Source organism: Eurypyga helias, unplaced genomic scaffold (assembly GCF_000690775.1).
Source record: "Eurypyga helias isolate BGI_N326 unplaced genomic scaffold, ASM69077v1 scaffold18387, whole genome shotgun sequence".
In the NCBI taxonomy this organism is placed as follows: domain Eukaryota; kingdom Metazoa; phylum Chordata; class Aves; order Eurypygiformes; family Eurypygidae; genus Eurypyga; species Eurypyga helias.
In genome coordinates, this window is record NW_010260184.1 from 26,613 (window position 1) to 50,063 (window position 23,451).

The window sequence follows — 23,451 nt, forward strand, 5'->3', positions numbered from 1 at the left end:
TTAAGGGCCCATTCATATGCTTTCTACTGGTCCTGAATAGAATGCATAAAGGCATGTCCAATGATGAAAAGAATGCAATCAATACAGCTCAATTTGTCTGCTATAATCTCACACTCCAGAATATGCCTTAGTTAATTAGAAGTAAAAGCTAAGTTTGTGATCTAACTGAAGTATGAAATTCACAACAAAGGTAAGCTATAGCTTTGAAATAAAAGCGTTTTACTACCTAACCTGACCTATTCTGCCTTTAACGCCTGCTGAGAAATGTAGTCTTACATCATTTGGACTGATGGCTTTCTGTGAGCCTTTCCAACTTGGTTAAAAAGCAGAACAAAATCAAGAACCTCCTGTTCAAATGCAGAAGTTACCAAAATTTAAAAAAAAAAATGTTTCCAAGTAACCTAACTGCTTGGTAAATTGATCTACTGCTTAAAAGCTTAGGTATGTACAAGTATCTTCCTTAAGATCTGGACAGCGAGCTGCATATTTGGGTCCTAAGATAAACACGAGACTAAGGCTTTAATTTCCTGAAGGAAGCCTAGTTTCCTATCTTTATTATACAGCAGCATTAATAATAAGTGGACTCAAAAGCTAGGAAAATTAATGCTATAATCTAGTTCTACATAGTGGCTAATTATGAGAAGAATATTTACAATTTTTTTTACATTGAAATATCACTGCTAATAGCCTGAAAATAAAATAACTCAGTTCAGACTGCATTATAGCAAAGTCTGAAACACTCAGGATTTGTAAGTCTATTCACACTTAATCCTGCTTTAAGTACAGAGACAGCACAAGACAACAGATCAACTTCCTTCTTACCAGTAACTGTTCTTGGTCTTCCTTGGCATCCTTGTAAGAGGTGGATCCAGGCAACCAAGATGATAATGGAGTTTACAAGTATCACACAGTAGCAGTAGGTGTTGATCGTGGTTCTTCTTGCAAATTCCACAACTTTTAAGGTAGACAGCAGAAAAGTATTATAATTACATTTGAAATCATAAACGATACATTCCAGCACATCCCCAAGATTCAATACAAACATGTGGCAACTTCAATTTGAAGGCACCATTTAAGTGCGTAATTACTTCTACCTATAGACAGCAAAGCATAAAAGGGACCTAATGAAGTTAATAAAAAGGCTTCCCATCTGTTTTTTTGAGGACCTCTAACCACTACGTAATCACTTGATACTGCAACAAAGTGTACCAGTGGCAAACGGACAAATTACTACCTGTGCCATCCAAATAGAAAAATTACGCTGCTATTATCAGTCTTAACAATTATATGCTCATTTTAATAATGCAAGCACCCTTAAATAAGTCTGTGCTGCTATTACATTGGGCACCATATCAACACGTAAGAAATTACATTTCATTTTTATTATTATTTTACTGGAACTGAAATTTTAGTTATTTCAAAAAGATCAGGTGTTCACTGATTCCATTATAAAATGGGAGGAACTAAATGACTTGATTTGAATGAAACTGAACTAGTAAAGCATGACTCTTATTATTTGTTTGTGTATACATCTAAACTACCAATTCCTCATCCCACTGCCGTGTTCTCTCAAGATTTCCAGCTTTCATAGCACTGGAATTAACTTTTGCTTATGTAACCCATCATCTCCATTTAGCCTGCTAGCCGGGCAAGATGCTGCCCACTTGCAGTGGCTGCAGACCTGGCTGCTGCTCTCTAGGTAAGTGATAGACTGTGCCACTTCTCAGCTGGTGGCAAGAGAAGAAGATCCAAGATGGTACGTATAGTTTGCCCAGATCCTAGTATAAGTTCCACGGTTAGGCTTAGTTAAAACCCAGTCAGTAGCTTCACAACTTACAGAAGAGGGGAAAAGGTGGAATGACGACAGAGATAGGGAATACTTTTTTTTTTTTGGAATTAATATAAATAGAAATAGGGAAATTTAAAACACAAGATATTTGACATTTGACAACCCATGAGCAATAAGTAAAAATTCTCATATGACAAGTGTTTTATACACCCAGCCACTGTGAGTAAACTGCAGCAGCATTGTTGGCAAAATCATCAACAGGTGACTGCATTCAAAAGACAAGATGACAGGTTAAATATTTTCACATCAGTGAGAAAAAGGGCCCTTCTATTTCAGCTTTCAAGAGTTACCTCTGTCTTTTAAGCACTCCTGTCAAATTAGACAAAAAAAAAAAATCCAAACTTCAGTGAAGTGTGCTATGGTGAAGAACTGAATACTATTCAACTTAGTTTCAGAAGCAAGTAAAATATATAGACATCTCTGAAGCATTCTGTTTATCAAACCTGAAGCAAACAAATTTCTCTTAACACTTTTGTGAAACTATAACTTACTAGGTATTGAATCTACTCTGTTAAGACTTCATTACTTGCCTATAAAGTACAGCCGGAAGCGTAGATGCCTTTTGCGTTCCTCCTTCTTTTTTACTTGGTTTCCTTTCCTTAGGAGCACGTAAAATTGCTGGTATGTTCAATTTCTATTGGATTTGAACAAATGCAGTATAGATGAGTCTTGAAACTTTTAGAGAATACCTTTCCAATCTCAATACACAAAGAACAACCCCCAAATTTTGAGTGGGAAATTGCTTAGCTAGCTATTTTGCAGACAAGAACAACTACAGATGTTTTGATTGTAAAAGCATACTGGGATAAAGTAATATTATACTAATTTTTTCAATTTAATAAATAAAAAACCCAACATTGAAATAATAGCTTTTAAAATTTCTCTTCAAGCTTTAAATAGCGGGATGGACAAGGATGCGTTTGTGTAGGCAGCTAATACAAGCAAAAGCAAATTCACAAAATTGACAGAAGAATACTCAGGCAGTTTATTTTCCCCAACATTAAAAGCTCGATAGGTTAATTAGAAAAATTATCTTATTGGACCAAGCCCTCCACAAAGCAGACAAGATTCTCTTCAGGTTTCTACTAATCTGCAGTATGCTAACTTCTCAGACAGCAACCATCTATCAAAGTCATTTCTCAGCAGCCCCATGGGTCTGCATCTGTTCAACCAACTGGAAAAAAATGTCGTGCAAGCTGTGCAAATGAATTCTACTTAACTTTTCTTCTTCTCTCACTCTTTTTTTCTTTTTTTTTTAATTTAATAACTTCTGTACCAGAAAACATATTTGCAAATACTTAAAACCATCTTAAAAAGCAGGAAAAAAAATTTTATCTCGATTCAAGAAATACATTATGTGAGAACCCTTGTTCACAAGTAGAAAAGATAGGCAGACAAATAGAACCAGAAGAGGCTAGCATACCTTAAGAACTACTACTATATAAAGAAAGGGTAAGCCTCATTTTCTTAACAGGAGCACAAACACAGTAGTACCAAAGGGCACGATCAAACTGTGACCTAATTGTACATCTGCAATTTCACAATGGCCAGTTTCTTCAAGATTCCTTAAAATCATAACTGGAAATAATTTCAGTCTCTCTCTGACATTTAAAATGTCCACTGCCATTTAATACTTTTGACATAAAATATATACCAAAACACAGAAGAATCTATACTTCTCTCTCTTCTCTATGTGTATCGACAAGAACAAAGGCAATTGCTGGTAACAGGAAGTCATCCAGCAAATCCTCTCTTCTCCTAGATATTTAGATTTATTTGACCAAGATATTCTGCTCTGTCCAGTTATAAACCATCACATACACACATACTACAGTTTTAAAGATTGCTATCTCATAAAAGCCATAAAGAGTTACAATATTATTTGAAGCCTACAGTAACTAAAGGCAATGGGGAGACAAAAATGGTAGGATTAACTCAATCTTCACATTGAAGTTCATCACAAATGACAAGTCAATCAGTCATAGCAAATGAAAAAATTCTGCAAAGAAGATCACTATTACAACAACAAAATTAAACCACAGGTTCCCACTAGGTGGTTTGCAGAAGTCTAGATATTTCAGTTAGGAAACATTATCCCCAGAGTACAACCTGGGTCTGATCAAATCAATTTATCTGGCCATAGAAATGACAGACAGAAACAGAAAGACCTATTCTTGGAAAACCAGGTCTGCCAATGAACTATAAGGGGGGTGAGGGAAGAGAAACAACCAACCTGTCCTATGATTCTACCCAGCAGGGCCCAAATTCCTTGCCCTTCATTTCGCAGTTTTCCATTCATATTTTGTAGCTCTTCCAAGGACTCACACAGCTGAAAAGTTAAAGAAAAAAATCATCAGGAATGAAATTCCATTAGGAATTTAATACAATTTAATACAATTTATTTAATACAATTTATTCAACCTTTTACCTATCTAGGGTGCATTACTGTGGGATTAAAAAAACAATGAAACTCATTTCTGGGACCTTGATCATCTTCGGGCAGTTCACAAGGACCTGCTACTTCATTTCCATATGTTCTCATTTAAAACATACCCCCAGTATTTTAAGAATTAATAGCAACATTATTTTTTGTCTAACCCTCACTTGATAGGTTGCTGAATTCAGTAAGAATTGCCAGCATGTAATCTGTCAGAAAAGATAAAGTATTTCAATGTAAGACTTCAAAATATTTAAGGATTAAAATAAAGAGACAAGTATCCAGTAAAAACGTAATTAAAACACAAAATGTTTTTTTAAGCATGATGATGAGTTAATAAAAAAATTACATTAGCAACATTTTAGGGTAGCAATGCCATCATTTATGGGCCCCAAATTTCCTATATTCAAACAAAACACTCAGAGGACACTACAGATGTGAATGCTGAATTATTTCTGCCTGAAAAGTTAGCTAAGTCATTAAATCTAGAATGAACAACAACTGGAGTTGGAGAAAGAGAGAGAAATCAAACTTGGCGGTCTCAAAATCTCAAATGAAGAAGGAGACCTGTATGCCCATGCGCAATTTGTCACTGGCGCTCTCAGTGGGGTCAGTTAAAGAACTCGTGCCCAGCCAACAAATGACACTTTAGAAGTTTATTCTGATTGCATGGGGGTGGGGAGGAAGGGAACAGGGGGAGGAGGGTGGATGACAGAACATTTTTAAAAGCAGAAAGAATGCTTTGTATGTTTTTTGGTGTTTTGTTTTGTTTTGGTTTTTTTTTATAGTCATTTTGTTTGGAAATCAAAATGCTATCAAAGTTAACAGCAGCAATATTAAAACGCTACAACAGTTTAGGATCCCTTTTTCTTCACCTTATTATACTCCACATGAAGCTTTTCTTGCTCGTTTTCTAATTTATCCTTGATATTCTTCTGCTCAGCCATATTCTCTTGGATTTGAATCATGCGCATATTTCTCTCTATTTAAAAGAAAATTGCATTATTCCCTATCCTTTGCCACATTTTCAAGCTTTATACACTGAAAAAAGTGAAGCAATGAAAACCATAAAACTGTACGACAAACCCATAAAACTACAGTCTGTAGGTTTATTACACAGACTGAGTAGAATGAACAGTCATAACACTTACTTTCTGCTGCATAACTACTATAGTTATTTAAATGGTGAGCTGTGATCAGTTATCTAGTAAACAATCCCAAAGACAAAATTATGCCATTCCACATAGAAAGGGAGGAAAACATAAGGAAAACAAGTTACACCAAAGGTACCTAAGCTTCCACTCCTTTTTTAGCAAAGATACCACCTCCTGTTCATATCTGGAAAACTTCCTTCTTTTCTGAAATATCTTTTTAGAAAAAAAATTACTGTGTGTAAATACAGATAATAAGCAATCATGTACCTGATCTAAAATGAAGTCATAATTAATATTTATCTATTAATAACAAAGAAATAAAAGTAAAATTAAAAAAAATAAATAATCAGCACAGTACAGACAGAGCAAAGTGGTAATTTTTCATTGCGAAAAATAAGTAATTTCCATTCTTACCAAGGTAGTAATTCACAAAATCAGCAGTGAGAGCTGGTTGCTTATGTTTTCTTCTTCCATCAACACTGGAACTTGTATCTGAAGTATCCACTGGAAAAATGTCTGTACTAATTCCCATTAACTCCGCTTTGCGCATAAGCTTACGTATGGCTGAAGCACTGCTAGTAAGCGGCCGTGGTAGCTTCTCCCTGGGAACCCAGGCCTGAGGCCTGGTGGTGCGGGCCAGCTCCGCCTTGGCACGATACTGCTGTAGCCTGGCATTGATTCGAGCCTGCAATAAAGACTTCCATAAATTAAAAATGTAAGGGAACAATTCAAAATTGGTTTTGAGTTATATCCTTTTGGAACACTTCCACGGTTTATTTGTATTTTAAAAGTCGCGTGACCTAATCAATGCCATATTTATTCTGGAACTTCATGACTCAAGAAACAGCCACCCATAAAGACATTTGATTTTACTTCAAAATGCATAAACAAGCACCATTATCCCTTCACCAGGCTTTGGAGGTATTCACAGGTTTCTTGATGAGATTTCCCCACCAACAGAAGTAACACAAATGATTGCTGGCTTTCAGACAATGCCTTCTAATAATGATAATTTGATGGGACTGTGAGAACTCACTATTGGGAAAAGCCTTGGCTGATCTATCAAAAACACATTTAGATACCTTTAAATTGGCATCTACGTAAGCAATGAAAGTTGATGAATAGCATTTTTGCCATATGTGACATCCTTTCGTAGGAACTCCTTTCTCAATGCCATATCTCATTATAAATGTTAAACTAGCCGATTACAACATGCCAAAACCACAACCCAAACAGAAGTGAAGTAGGCAAGAGAAGCTTGCAATATATATTGTTGATGACATCTGTATATTTGTGAACATCTGGGAGATCAACCCCAGAAGATCAAGTTGTTACTGACAGTTGGAAAACCGTCTTGTGGGAATGCCATGTAGTGGCAAATACAGCAGCAAATGACATCAACATACAAATCTTCAGAGGCAAAACTCCAGCTGACTATCAGTTAGAAGTTGTTTACTTGCCTGCAGAAAGAAGAAACTAAACTAATCCAACTGCCCCACCATATGCCATGAGATACTCCTGAGACAAAGGCAAAAGAAGTGCGTATATATATACCCCCTATGGTTAAGGAACAACTCAGATTACAAACAGCATCACTGAAGGTAATATTACAGATAGTTTAACACATGCTACCTTACTAGGTCTTGAACATTAATGACTAAGAAACATGGCAAATGTGACTTGCAGGCCAGCTCTGACGCCAAGGTCTCTTTTCTTGGACCCACAGCAGCAAGCAACAAATCCACCTAAAGCCACTGCCTCACTTTATTCTACACTAAAAGGACCAAGGATAGTTTATAGCTTCCTCAGCTATGATGCTTCTTTACTGATTACATGCTCAGTTCTAAAATTCTTGGTGTCATTTAAGATGTCATACAACCGCATACCCAGAGCTTTATTCCAGAAACAGATGGCAGATTAAAATAACTAATGTCTAAATGGAATCCTGAACTCAAGTTACTTGGATTTAAGCAATTTTCCAAGTATACACTTTACTCAAGGAACATACATTTCCTTTATTGATAAAGTATTTAAATGTAGAACATCTTCCAACAATCCATAACAGCCCTAGATAGTTCTATATATTATATTCTTTAGAGGCATTTACTTTCTTGGGCCACAGGACTTGCCAGACCATTGGCTTATTCCTGTCTGGGCTACAAAGAACAAAATACCCATTTTTTTCTCCTTCAAAAGTGTGCATCAAAAATCCAGTTTCACAATAACAGATAAATTATTTGTACAACTGTATATTTAGTATGTTAGCTCAATGTTTGTAAACCTTACCTAATCCTATGAACTCCACCATAAGTGAGCTTTCACTTTATATATATATATATAAAAATATATATAGTGTGTGTGTGTATATATACACACACACACCCCTTAATAATTTTTCCAGACTAAGCTGTCTCAAGATTCTTATTTCTCAGACAAAATTCTAATTTAACAAAGATTGTTGAATCTACTGGTGGGATTTTAACTTCCTCATGCAGCCAACATATGGTAAGCTAAGGGGTGAACTTATACCTCCGTTGTGTCAACTCCCCAGTCAGTCATTTCTACTAAGTATCCCTTACAGTTCTGCATTTCTACAAAGGCACAGAAACCACTCAATTACTTCACAAAATCCCAATACATACAACTGGACATCAAAATTTATTTTTCAAGCATCCAACCTGTTTCCATTTCCATACTAATGCAGACTCACACAACAGAGCTATCAATAGTGAAATCAAGTGGGTTTACAAAATGTATGCAAGTTATAAAATTTATATCAAGATGCCTATGAAACCATGTCAATTAACTCCACCTGCAGTTTTCAGCATTCATTCTTTTGGTTTCTAAACATTTAATCCAAATAATCTAGATTAAAAAAATCTACAGGGTCTCGGTTTGGGGGAAGAGGGAAATACTAGGAACTTATCAGCACTACATAACAAATGCCTGAACACAGAGCTAATTAGTCCTGTTAGACCCAAACAGATTTTGCACAACCAGCACTTACCATTATGTTGGTTATTGTTCATATTATTGTGATTTCTGCACTACGCAGGTGCATTTCACATAACTGAGAGCCGAGTGTATTTGGCAAAAATTATGTAACCACTTTTAAATCGAACTACACAAAGCTCAACACATACCCCATAGAAATATTTTATTAAAAATTATTCTGTGACAGAGGTTGCTCACATTAATTCTCAAATGCACAGGTTATTTTAAATTAATATTCTCTTGTCCTATTCAAAGATTTATGAAGAACTAGAAAGGTACGTTGATGTTTTTTAAATAAAAAGTTTGATAATATGAAGATTTATTTTCTCCTCATTACGGTTCTCCCTTCAGAAAAAAACCCAGCTATTTCTCTCCCACAAGTGCCTTCCATTATTTACAGCATCTGCTACTTTCCGCAAAAATTAGGCAGGATTTGTTCAGATGAGCTGCTTTTCTACTTAGGTGTGATTTTTCCACAGAATGCAGTTCAGCCAAAGCAGTGAAAGCAAATTCTGCTATAAATTCTGCAGAATCGGAAAAACTAATAAAGTACACACATTAAAACATACCAGAGTACACGGGCTCTCCCAGAAGGATTGAAATCTTTATATTAACAGGACATTTATCGGTTGAGCTTATGCAGTAACTAGTAGTTTTACATGGATCTGCCAGATGTTGCCTAACATTTAGAGACAACTCACACTCAGCAGCGCAGACTCAGTTTCTGCATCTACATAATTTTTTTCTAAGAAATATTTACTATGAAAAAACCCAACACATAGAATTCTACTTAGGCTTACAGAAATTTAAAAAGTATCTAACAAGATAAAACTTTAGGCAAGCTAAACTCTTCTGCCAAGTTAAAGGGAAAAAAAGGGGATTTTTACTAAACTTGGATGTAGAAATATGCCTAATTTCTTGTCTGGCTATTTTTTGTTAAGAATCCTGAAGAAAACATTAAACAAAATCTATGAATTACAATGAAAATGTAATTACCAACTTCTTGACACAAAACCAAACAAAATATTATTTTTCAATTCAGCCAAACAACTCTGATAATCAGTTAATTGAGAATTGTTCTTAGAGACCAAAACCTATAAATAGTTCACTGCTTTGGTAAATGACCACGCACTATCAATATATTCCACATTTCATTTCTTACTATAATAACAATTTCCCATCCTCTTTCTTTCTTTCTTGTTTAACATAGATGATTGTAATACAGACACATTTTTTTGTCATGAACACAGTACCTGAGCTTCTGGTGATAACTGTTTTTCTCTTTCCTGCAAGGACATTTTACAGTAAGATTGTAATGCCAAGTAGTTCTTCCGCTTCCATTTTCTGTCTAACCTGTCTGCATGCTGTTTACAATAAGCAAAAAAAGGGTCAGCTATATCCTGTTTCAGAAAAAACAAAGGGGAAGGAACAAAAATAAAGTAAGACATACAAGGCCAAAAGGCTCTGAAGAGCACAGACATTCTGGCAATAAGTTCACATGTTCGAAGAGACATGTTTTTTTAAAACAACTAATATGTATGTTTCTAAATCAATTTTGTCATGTTGATGTAATTATTTTTCCATTGTTTTTATTGAGGGACCCTAAACATTTTTAAATGCATGAACTATTTAACTCTCCACTGTTCAATCTCTATTTCCTCATTCTCAGAAGAAATAAGAGAAGAAATTCTTAGTACAAGCCATTTAACATATAACGTGTATTGTTAACTTCCTCTTGCTTCACTGTGTCATCTTCTGCATTATATCCTTCAAGGGATTAGCAATTCTGAATACAAAAGGCAATATATATTTTGTTTTCTCAAATGATTTTGGTACTTATACTCCCATGTGATTTGTCGTATCTAAGGTGATTTTTTTTCCATTTTTCATTCTTCAGTCCATCAGATCTGCACATTATCATGGCTGTAAGCTTACAGAAACTTTCAGCACTTACAAACCTTGTAGCAGACTACAAATATCTGAGCCATGAGGAGATACGGTTTGAGAACTGTATTTCACTGTCAGCATACATTCAGAAGTGCAGAAACATAATCATAAATCTACAGGCTAAGAAGAATTTAAAGCAGTCTTCTTTCATAAAGTAATACAAATATTAATAAATAACTTACCTATCAAATTTTCCTATTTTACCTATCTACATAGGCTTTCATTATAAACAGAGTTTATTTTGATTTAGATTTCCAGAGTCTGTAACAACTTCCTTCAAAAAATTAGCAGGACCCTAAGATTAGATTCTTGATTAAAAATATTTTGGTTGCAGAAAATATGTAAGAAAATATTAAGGTAGAAAGGCAAGTAAATGCATAAGCCCAGAAGAAATTCACAGAGTGATGACTCAACATTGTCCCTAGTAAATTATGTGTAACAACAGGAAGACGGTACAATTATCTCCTTATCAATCTCACAGAAGAAAAGTGTTTTGTGATTTCTTTAAGAATCACTTGGTGGTCTGCTGTTTTCAGAAACAGAAGTGTCAATGTCAATAGCGCAAGTAATGCTTGTTTGTGTGTTACCTGCGGTACTTCCTAAAGCAGTAAGAGGTTAAACTGTGCAACTATGAACACGAGAGGCTTAATCCACATGATATATAGCAGAATGAAATTTGGCAACCTAAAAGTACTTACACCGTAAAACTTAATTTGGAAGTAGAGGTTTCCAATCTAAACTGCTTTAATCATACTACAGGAAGAAAACTGGTAAGAACAGATATTAAAAAGCTATCAGTAGAATATAAATGTTTGCTTTTCATTCTGATTCCTAAAGATTAATGTTACCACAAGGAAATTGATATACCTGTACTGCAATTTGAAGAAAATACTGGAAAGCATGCATGAAAAAATGGCATTAGTTATGTAGTTAGTTTTTCAATGCAGTCCTATTTGGTATGAAAAAGATTATTATACTACATTAACAGCTACCTAAGTATGTCAACCTAGGTGAAGTTCAAGAATTAGAGCTACAAGTCATGCCTGTACTAATAGTCTATTAAGCCAACTTCTGTGTTAGTCTTCTCTATCCGTTTTTCCAGGTCATTTCAAAAGGTGCTCAAAAATGGACAATTTGGCGAGCAACAAGCCCTCACTGGACAGATCCTTTCCTCAGCCTACGATTTGCTACCAATTTACAAAAACTTTGCCCGGGGCTAGCGAGCAAAAAAGGCACAATTTCAGGTCACTTTAACAAGATTTTGATACAACTCTTATTATATCCTTTCTATAGCTACCTCTTCTGCTGCTGCTTCTGAGAGCAGGCCTTCCTTTTGAGCGCAGGTCACATGGAAATAAGCTCTGCACATCCCAGCATCACAACTAATGCATACACCAGTTCTGGCAAAACGAGGGTCTTCGCAAAAACTGCATTCCTTTAAAGGGTGGAAAATGCCACAGTAAATATATCAGGTGTGTTTTGCTAATATTTGATAATTTACATCTTACTTAGAAAAACCAAACAGGTAGTTTTGTGTGGTACAGAAACCAAGTATGCTACCGACAGCTGACACTACTTAAAGCTTTTTACCCCTTCCCAAGGCCCACTATTGATTTCATTTTCAAATAGCAATGGAAAAGTGCTTAAACCACCAAAACAGCACGTTGGATGATTTTTTTATATGAACTTCCATGTCTTGTATTCCCATTCAGGGCAACAAGTAAATACCACCTAGGCAATTCATGCACAGTTACAGTTACAACAGAAAACAACACTTACTGCTCAGCAAGTGTTCAATTATTCAACAAGTTCAGAGGACAAACAACATAAAAAGAACAGTGCTCTGGATGACCGAGAACTGTAGATAATTACATACAAGTCCTTTGATAAGCAATGACTGAGGAGCAAATGTGTGACAATGCAAAAATACTCAAAACACATAAGTATCAGTGAAGGAGGTTATTATTCACTTAAACACTGCACTAGTGCTTCAGCTACATATATTCTAGACAAAGCCATTTGCAACCCAACAAACTGACAACCCCTAATGTGACCTGGGAAAAAACCCAACTTTTTTAGTGAGATCAATTATTCAGTCTGTTTCATCACAAATTCATACCAAACAGCTGTGCTAGCAAACTAATGAGCACCTAAGCAGGAACAGGCAAATGGGAACATGGGCTGCTTAAGCCGTGCTGCTATCCAGTGCATAAAGATCATCTGACATTACACAGGTGTGCATCACTTACAGAAAACATCTCTATGTAGAAAGCTAAACAACAGGAAGGAATGGCAAAGAAAATTCAGTGACTGAAGAATCTGAAAACATCACACACTAAAGGTCACCCTTTAGCTGTGCAACAGCAACATGTAACAGACAATATTTTTTGACTTCATTTCTTGTATTACAGTGGTTTTGCAGAGGGAGACTTAGCTAATTAAGCTGTAACTTCCACATTTCATACAGCAAACAGCATTTGCTTACAGGCCAGTGAGACCGAGTGTCATCTATGCAGTTCATTTTCATCTTACAATATTAAAATACTCCCACATTCTTAGTACTGCTCCTATACATCACTCATGTTAATAAAAAATAAAATTCATTATTCATTGCAACAAAAATTCATAGGGGTTTGGGAACCTTGTCCTTTTTATTATACAAACATTTCTAAATAACGCTCAATGCCTCAGCAGGCCCATGCTGAACTTGCTTCTGATACAGAGATGTTCTACATGGGCAATCCAAAGTGTTTCAATTTATTTTATATATGTATTTTTAAAAATGTACCATATATTTTCATTTGGTACTCAAATTGACATTGCAGAAAATGAAGTTGACTATCCACAAATGCATTTGGAGCAGCAGGAGTACAACCACCTTCCCTCACACATTAGTCTGATAGATAATGGCTTCTCTACACTGTCTCCATTAGCTATAGAAACAGTACTTAGCAAATTACTGATTGCTGTCCTCTGCACATTTCAATGGTTTTCTGTACGGTTTGTGCATGATCACTTTTGATCTGGATTGAAAACGTTTACATGTAAAACCATTTTAATTTTAGAGATGTTTTTCTGTTCCAGTTGAGGACACCATGTTGCTGTGTGTGATTTTTTTAAATACTCTTTGCAGCAACCTTCTTTTATGTATTCTAGCTTAGAATTATATACAACCTGAAGTAATTCTTACTGAATGTATGTCTGTCACTTTCTTAATCAATTCCACCCACATTCTGGCAATCTGCCAGTAACTAACTTTCCAATTAAGTAATTAGCACCTGCATAAAAAATAAGGGAAATTAGGGGGCAAACAGTGACAGAAATTATAGAGGGCACTGGTAAAGGAAACAGAAAGAAAGAGAGAGAGAGAAAAGCAATGGTATAACAACTATAAATAAACTTCATCTCATTTCTAGTCCCGAACCTCACAGCAATTTCTATAAACCAGAAAAATACAGTTGGGAAGTTGTATGTTATTCTAAGTAAAAATGCAAAATGAAGCTACTCATTGGTAGTACATCTCTTCTAAACTTACCTTGGCACCGTACTTTGAATAATTCATTTCTGTGAGTGTTACTGGCCGCAGCTTGTCAATATCTCCAAATGCCACTCCTGGAACATAGAGGGCACAAACAATATGGACCCACCTACAACAGCAGATAAAATTAGGTTACTGTTATCTACATTTTGATTTTATATTTTACTCACCATTTACAGATTCTGAAGTGTCTTCTAAATGTTATAGATACTAGAACAAATTTCTTTGAAGGAAAGTACATTAGAAGCAGGGAGAGAAAGCATATTTGGAACACAGCAATTCACATACTGAACCACCGAGCAAGGTGTTTCAAAGCCACCGGGCTTGCTCTGCCTGTCTGGATCAAGGGCTGGGCTACCATCACCTTTTCGTTCTGATAGCTCCCATGTGAGGCTCCACACCACTTTGCATGCAATGTGAAACATATAAAGATTTTGACATTACTTACAAAGCTAAGGCAGACTGTTATTTTCATGATGAGGAAGGGAGTGGGAAGGGGAGGAACAAAATTATACAAGCAGTCACTGCAAAACTGAGCTCTAGGCATATAGCTATGAAGTATCGACAACACAGCACCGATCAGACTTTGCACTGTTATAGTTACGCATGTTATTATCACCAAAACTAACTAGTTTTAAGCAACACAGGTAGGAGCCGCATTCAGTTATAAACACACCAGAGTTGTCTTACAGAAATGCCTATCTGAAATTCAGATGAACAGACTGTTAACTTAGCTGTGCATTTCTTCAATGGCCATAAACAAAACAGAGGGTAACAGGTCTAAGCCTTCAGCCCTAAGGGGCATTAAATAAGACAGCATGAATCTCGACCTCATTGTCTAGTAATTAAACACAACACAATGATAAAGGCTTCAGCTTCAAGTCTGCCTTTGACAGATATCTTCATAATCTCCTGACACTCTGTTACCAAAAGACAACCTTGCAGCAGAAAACATATTTTCATCTTCTTATATAATGAACACTTTCTAAAAAGATCCAACTCTCATTGTTACAACTATCAGTTAGTAACAAACTCAAAATCTGTTCTACACAGCATGCATGACTCAAATCAGCAGAGAAACTCCTCCAAAAAACAAAGTGTTCCTCCCCAAAATAATCTGTTTTATAAAAATTCCAGAAACTATTTACTACCACTTGCTAAGTCACTACATGGGAGCAACCTGTCATAGGAAGAAGTACAAGACTGCTACTTTCTATCATTTGAAAATACTCAAGAAAACAGCCTTATAATTGCAGAGGTAAATGCTACCACTTTCAACCTAGGAGCTCCCAAGTAACGTGGGACACAGTTAAAGAGTTCAAACATAACTGAGCCGAAATATCCTGCTGTGCTCTTTTGTTCCAATCTTCTACCACTGTATAGCCTCTCTTTTCTTCCTGTTCTGTTTTGTGTGTCAATAAAAATAATTCAGTTGGGATCACAGCAGTAAGATCCTGAGTTTAGCTGAACTTAAACAGCATGTTTTAAGCTGTTATTAGTATCTGTCTACAGATGAGGGAAATATGGAAGCCAACAGTTATATTAATTAGGAGCTACATGTAATTTACATGTATTTCCCATGTTTCCCAAATCAGCATGCCCTTAGACCTACAGTGCTGGAATTTATCATAGTCAGAAATAAGTGTCATGTTAATTATATATGGCTTATATATCCAAACATAAAATAAAAAAAAAAAAAAAAAAAAATGAAAGGTTGAGTAGCAAGATCAAAAAATACATACACATTAAAGTCTTTACAAAAGAAAACAATGATCTTGTAATGTACCAAATTGATGGTCAGATTATGTATCATATTGCCAAAAAACAGTCCATGATAATAACTGAATAACAGCAAAATCCCAGTAAGAAACTACTTAGAAACTATTAACTCACTGCAGTCTATAAGAAATTTCTCAGTAATTCTAACATAAGTCACAACACTCACTGATCCATGGTGTCATATCTGACAAGACTCTTTTCACCTGTGTATTTGAAAACAAGTTTTTACCCTATTGCTAAATCACTCAGGTTTGAGTAAAACATGAAAACCTAAAAGAATGAGAAGAACATATACTCCAAATACACATTTACATGCAGCAACTGTATTGCCTTGTCTTTACAGATTTTACTAGGGTTCTCCACAACCACAAAATGGTTTGGTCAGAGCACCATTAACCACTGGAAGACTCAAAGAAAATTTAAAGTTGAAAGATGAGTTACAACCTTGTTTTTAAATAACAAGGTAAAAATATGACAGCATGCTGGCTGCCAAAGAACAATCTGAGAAACTTCTTGCTGCTCAGATTGGGAATAAAGCTCATCACTGCCTTTATTACAGTTTAAACACTCCAGCATGCCAGCACAAGCTTCTTACTTAATACAATGTTATATGCAAAAAATATAAGATTCTTCTCATTAATATATGAAAAGTCCACCTTCTGTATGCCTCCCCACAAAAATAATGGAGGCACAAGATATTCCAGGGGCCGGGGGGAGGGGCAGGGCAATGGAGCACCTGATACCATCTCCACCCTTCCACACTGCCTCCAGAACTGGCTACAGTTTAGCCCAAAATCACTCTCATACCTTTATGAAATATTCTTATAAAAAAATTAAAGCATATGTGTGAGCATAACGTGTATTTTGGTATATATTACACATTTACTAAGAATCACAGAACCATAAAGTAAATACCTATTTTAAATGAGCATACTCTGCTTGTTTTCAAAAGGAATCAATTTTTTTTAAGCAAAATACCACGTGCAGAATGAGATTAAGAGACTGCTTGTTTGTAAACAAAAATAATCTGAAATCATAGAAAATAAGCCCTAAAACCCTTCCATTGATTAAGATGTGTTATATAGAACAGATGTGCATAAACAGAAGTTACAGATCTCCACAATTATTATTAACAAAAAATCCAAGGTTATGGTTGGAGATTTCTGACACTAATATAGCCTCCTTCTGATACTTTAATACAGCCTCCTAAATGTACCCTCCGAAGTCTAATATAAAGATACACATCTTCTACAAGCAGCTGCTTCTCAATTTAATTTGCACAGTTTTTTCTTGCTCCACTGGTGTATTAAATGCTGCTGCACTCTGTAGGAGTTTATCTATGATAAATCCAACAGCAGGCTGCTTGCTTCGCACTGACCTTCTCAAAATGTTTTAGTACATGTCACCCAAGTATTATAGTATTACAGATTTATACTGCCATTTCAGTGTGATTGGCACACGAGTGCCTCAGTTCTTTAACCACCTAGATGCGAACTCAGACCTAGATCTTTATTAAAAAACATACACAATCAGTCAAGTTCACAGCTGAACCAATTTCATCTGTTTTTAATACCAGTTCTAAATATTTTCCTGCTCATTTGTTTAGCTGCACATGTTTTAGAAGCTTGTAATTAAGACAAATTGGGTAATCAAAGAAGAATAATCTTCCTTGTTACTTTACCATCCATTTAGCTTGGAGCAATGATGACAGATGTTGATTAGGGAAGAAGAAAAACTCCATACCGAAACAAGAACAGAATTCATATTCCTGGATAACAGCATTATGAGAAAAAGTTTCAAAAATTCACATTTATGCTTGTGAAATATCAGAGGTTAATGTGAAAAGGCTTCCGCCGAGAAATTAAGCACCTCATTATTCTAATGATTCACCTTTCACATAGGAACAGAGAAATTATTCCAACTTGATTATGAAGAGAAACTGAATAGGCTTGGTCTCGCCTTTCTGCAATTTCCAGCACTGATGCATATGACAAATTTCTTTTAAAAAGGTGGTAAGGGGACGGACAGCAATGGTGAGTTAAAGGATTCTGTTATTCAGTAGTCTCTCTCTGCTAGCATTTCTAGCAAAGAACTGAACTGGGTTGCAGTTTACCAAGTACAATGAAAACATAATGGATGCTGCCTGCCCTAAGACTCTACACTTAAGCCTGTAGTGCTCCTTGAGAATTCAAATCTGTAAATAAATTATAGAAAGAAAGAGAGAACTGGAATTTTCACAAGGTAGTTAGTATTTGTTTTTTATAGTATATAAGCTCTATTCAAATGGGAGAATAAACTTACACTTATTCATGATACCCATAGCACATTATCTAGCAGATTAAAATATAAGAACACTAATAAATTAATGTGTTAATGCTCACAATCACCGAAGTAGGCACATGCTTCTGCACAGAGAACCAGTGTCACAAAGAAAACACTTCCGCATTAACCAAAAGCATACTACCATTTTACTGGAAGAAATTTAAGCAATTTTCAGAGTGTTGACTGTAGGTTCTATTATATGTAATTTGCAGTATAATGGTAAAGTGCTAAAATTGCCTTACAGATCACAGGAATGAAAAGGCTGAAGTAAAATTTGCCAGCTGATATTGATTGTCATATTTCCTTTTAGACAATTGACCTGAGTCTTACAAAACATTTTTTCCATATAGCAGCATTATTATTAAAATAGAAAACAGAACTGAGAAGTGAAATTTAATTGTGTAACAGCTTTAGATGGGAGACATACAGACACTGTTGAACCTAGGACAGACCAGAAACTGATGATCTCAACCCCAAAAGTATTTTTAAAAAAGCCTAACTGCTTCTATGGAGTAACAGTTATTCACTACAAATTCTGACTCACTTGTATAATTTTTTTTAAAATAGTACAGTACTTTCTTTTACTTTCATTGTTTCCCTTTTATAAGATGCGTGTAGAAGACAAAGGAAAACAAGATTTCTTTTACATGCTGAATATGTGTCTTTAAAATGCATTTCAGCTACAAATTGTGAAGCTCTGCTCAATGTATATTCAGTGGAGAAACACAGATGCCTCCAAAAGTTATTGCTAGCATCTGCATCCATTGGTCAAAGTTCAGTATTATGAATACCCTCATTATCTCTTTATTCTCAACACAAACTCAAGATGTTTTTGCTATTGTGAAAAAATACAAACTGAGGGAGAAACGCAAAGGCATGTAAAATTTAATCCCTAAAACCTGAGTCAACTTATGACATTTTAATACTGTATTTACTTTACTGAAGACAGACAACCCAGTAGGTCAAAAAAGGCTTTCCAAAACCTCATTCTGAGCTCTGCTGAGCTTTTAATGATGGCAGGACCAGATTATTACAACAGGAAAGTCTGTGTAAGACCAGAAAGTAAAAATACAAAGTAAACAATAAAGAACTGGGGAACAAACACAGGAAAAAAATAGAGAGATGGATATGCTTATGCATGTACTACAAGACAGCTGTGTACTTAGTGATAACATAAACAAATGCTTACTAACACAGATAAGATCAAAGTTTTACTTCATTTTAAGTCACTTGCTAGCATTTGTGCAACTAGGAAACTTCTCCCAGTGAGTAGGAAAAACCGTGAAGACCACTGAAAACCAGTGGGTGAAGAGAAGTTTTATTTTGCTATTTGCTAGTACCAAGTATGTTGTTCTACATTACATAGCTAACTGTAAATAGTAATGTCCATGAATTTGTATTATAAAAACACAAAAGGTTTTACAGTAACACATGTTGACATTTCTCAATTTTGAAGTATTTGTACTAATACAGAACATTTAAAGTTGTTTCTTTCCAGTTCATCCACCATCATTAGTAGGAATATAAAATTCTGCAGTCATATCTTACACCTCAGATACATTCAAACAGGATTAAGAAAGCTTCTCTTTCCTCTCAACAAAGCAACAAAAACAAAGCATTGCCTTACCCCTGCTACAGTGATCAATGCAAACCTTATGACAGGCCCAGCATCTGAAAGCTTTGTATACTACCCCACACCTGCAATTTATATAATCGTAAAATGTACGGAAAAACTATTTAACTGTCAAAGTCTTAAAAAAAAAAAATCAAAAATCCCCATCAAAACAGAGTCACACTAGTCACAAACCAGACATCACTGATAATTTCACAGATTTCACAGAATGGCAGGGGTTGGACACCACTGAGAAGAGCCTGGCCCCATCTTCCTGACACCCACCCTTCAGATTTTGATAAGCATTGGTAAGATCCCCCCTCAGCCGCCTCTTCTCCAGGCTAAACAGCCCCAGCTCTCTCAGCCTTTCCTCACATGGAAGGTGCTCCAGGCTCTTCATCATCTTAGTGGCCCTGTGCTGGATCATCTCCAGTAGTTCCTTGTTCTTCTTGAACTGAGGAGCCCGGAACTGGACACAGCACTCTCGGTGAGGCCTCACCAGCTCAGAGCAGAGGCGGGAGAATAACTTCCCTCCACCTGCTGGCCACGCTCTTAATGCATCCCAGGATGCCATTGGCCTTCTTGGCCACAAGGGCACGCTGTTGGCTCATGGTCATCCTGTTGTCCACTGGGACTCCAAGGTCATTTTCCCCAGAGCTGCCCTCCAAGAGAACAGTCCCCAGCCCGTACTGATACATAGGGTTCCTAGTCTCTCCTTTATTATAGAAAATTAATTACCGTTAATATCTACATCTACATTTATTTTCCAGATGTGAGAGGAATGGAAGACATGAGAATTAATCCACTTACTCTCAAGTTAGACCTGAAGGGCTTCCTAAATAGCCTATCTCTGCCCGCAAATTATCAGAACTGAAGCATACTCTCAAAAATCAAAGCATGATTCAAAATTACAATATACTAGGTCTGTCTGAATACCTTTAACACAATTTAAATATAATTTTGGGGTTTTTGTGGGTTTTTTCTTTTTTTTTTTCCCCCATTATTTGACATCAGCAACACCCAGTCCTTCACTCTCCTAAAACGAAGCATGGTGTTGTCCTCCCACTTCTGTCATACTTAAAAGTCAATAAACTTGAGCACAGTTTGTACAAGGTTGCAGTGCCATTACCTTGCACAAAGCAGCACACTACAGAAAGGACAAAGTCTACTTTTCCTTCCTTGAAATGGAGCACATGCTTTGATTTTCCCAACCGCCAGATACTTCTCACAGTCCAATATGACAAGAAATCTGGAAGGTGTTTTCCCCCTCTGCTGCAGACTTCTTTGCTCTTTTTTGTGGCATTATTGACTAAAGAAGAGCACATCCATGTTTTGCTACTCTTCAGGATTAACCTGGAAATCAGCACAATACTGGCAAGGCATAAAATGCAGTTTTCTGGCAGCTGATTTAATTGAACTAGCAGAACACATGCACGGATTCTAGAGACTGACAGCAGATACCAAATACTACAAGCTCAGTCACGATCAGAGAACCACTGTCATCATCTCCACGAGCTGTCCTTGCTAGAACACAATACCATTATTCAGCAGTGAGGCTCGAGGGACTCAGCACCCTGATTTCTCACCGCAACCTCCCAGCTTGAGGAAAACCCCAAAACTACACGTTTCTTAGATTTCTGACCCCCAGTCGCTGCTGTCAATAGATCAAGCCATTGGTTAAGTGAGAGAAGTTTTTCATGCTCTTATCCTTGCAGACATCTGAATACTGAGCCAGATTTTATGAGATATTAACTTACTCTACACAGGAAAGCTTTTTTTAAAATATAAACTGCATTCCTGATGCAAATTAGCAAACAAGTTTCTTTTTCAAGACTCCCATCACCTTCACTAGTATGTTTTTTTTGTTAAAAAAGATGTATAATGCTAGTAGTTCAAGTGAACAAAGAAAAGTTTTCTAGTCTATCCAGTAAAACATCTATATACCTAAAACAATATATGGTGACTTCATACTGAAGAATAGGACTTAGCAGTTCCTGAAGTAAATGGTGATCTTTGTTTCACCTAGGTACATGCTTAGCTCCATAGATCTGCATGCTTAAATTCACCTTAGGACAATACCTCCCTAATATTATAATGGGCATGAAGAACATTATCACCAAAAAAAAAAAAAAAAAAAGAGGTGATTGACTATCCAAAGTTCACTCAACTCAAAAGTGAGGTGAGAGAGACAGGATATCAACAACAAAGTTTAATTTATGACAATGTGTCCTATAGAACAGACTAGGGCAAAACCTAAACTTTTAAAAGTTAAGATGACATCCAATTCAAAACATCACTTTTTCAGTCTTACCTCCCTGCATCAGTCTCCTTGAAGATCCCATCCTGGTTAGGACACAATTCACAACTAGGTGTGACACCACATTTGCATGCATCACAAAACCAAGGTTCCGTGGAGTTTTCTGAAGCTGAGCTCATGATAGAGTCACTCTCTCCATCAACACCATAGCAACCTACACATACGAAAAATGCAAGACCAATATAAGAAGAGACAATTATAAAAGTTGTCAGTTATGATTTCGGCAGGAAACATACACACAGAGCAATGATATTGAAAGTCCTGAGAAAGCTTACAATATTTTTGAAAATATTATCATTAGTGCAAAATTTACACTTTAAAGGGACCCCAATTCTCCTAAGTGATCTACTTAGAACTGTCTTAGATTACAAGAAGAAACAGGCTGGTTTACTTCATTAGCAACATTTGGTGTTCTTGCAGACTATCCACTAAGAAGGAAAGTAAGAAAACATAAAGCAACCAGCAATGACTGAGAAAAACTCAAAGCAGTTTTTCAAATAAATGTATTTCAAGTTAAATGAAACAAGCTAAGGATTTTTTTTTTTAAATCCCAATTACACTATTTTAGGGAGATATTTACAAGATCATGGGTCAGACTGCAGTGTGAGCATCTGCAGGCTCCTCTTAGATATTCCTATCTTTCTCATTCTCCCTATGCTGAAAATAAAGATTATTTTGGGGTTTTGTTGAGGTTTTTTTAAGAGACTGATTATGCCAGTAGTATCAAGTCAACAAATACGCACTCCACTTTTCCACTTTGCATTCAGCATACACATCAACTAAAAGAGAATATACAGATGAAATTAAAACAAGTATTTGTATACTTTAAGAGTTGTAGGACTGAGCTTAGAAGAATTTATATAACTTCAAAACCAAAGTATAGCTTGCAGAGCACTGACTGACAGTTTCGAGACACCAAATTGCTTAAAAAATTAATACACTTTATCAATCACCATTCTCAATTATACCTGGTTTTAAATTATGGCTAAACTCAAGCACTGAGTTTGTCTGTTCTTCTCTGGTATATCCACTGTATTCTTTATGATTGTTAAGGTGTCTATGCATGCTTAATCACCATAAATTTAGGGAAACACTACTTTAATTTTGCACAAGAATAAGAGTAGTATTATTATTACTGCAAACGACAAAAAGGAAAATCTTAAAGCTTATCCCCACAAAACTGTATTTCTACATATGTCACTTTTTGAACATTTATCTGTTATTAAGTTAGAGAAAAACATAATTTCATTGTCAACACTTAACAGTAGAGACTTCACTAAAAGATTAAATTCAGCTATTTGTCAAAAACAGGGATCAAGTCAACATTTGTGCTGGCAGAACAGTTAAATTACTGAATTCTGCAATTAAATAGCAACATGATTTATTACTTTGGTTCATTAACCACTGACTGTAATAAAATGGCATCAGTGCTATAACTCCCCTTGTGACAGAAACAGAGCTAAATCTACATTCAGGAAATAAGCAATAACACTGCAGGAACT

At 35.9% G+C, this 23,451-nt stretch overlaps 1 protein-coding gene across 1 annotated transcript in view; it reads right to left on the reverse strand.

Moving 5' to 3' along the window:
• PHF14 (PHD finger protein 14) overlaps positions 1 to 23,451 on the reverse strand; it is a 67,962-nt gene that overhangs the window by 19,479 nt on the left and 25,032 nt on the right. Inside the window, exons 5-13 of the mRNA XM_010154957.1 lie at positions 21,944 to 22,103; positions 13,917 to 14,028; positions 11,679 to 11,816; positions 9,688 to 9,834; positions 5,855 to 6,125; positions 5,162 to 5,268; positions 4,083 to 4,178; positions 2,380 to 2,483; positions 823 to 954 (exon numbers count right to left, since the gene is read on the reverse strand). Coding sequence (XP_010153259.1) covers positions 823 to 954; positions 2,380 to 2,483; positions 4,083 to 4,178; positions 5,162 to 5,268; positions 5,855 to 6,125; positions 9,688 to 9,834; positions 11,679 to 11,816; positions 13,917 to 14,028; positions 21,944 to 22,103 — 1,267 coding nt within the window. The remainder of the gene's footprint in view (positions 1 to 822; positions 955 to 2,379; positions 2,484 to 4,082; positions 4,179 to 5,161; positions 5,269 to 5,854; positions 6,126 to 9,687; positions 9,835 to 11,678; positions 11,817 to 13,916; positions 14,029 to 21,943; positions 22,104 to 23,451) is intronic.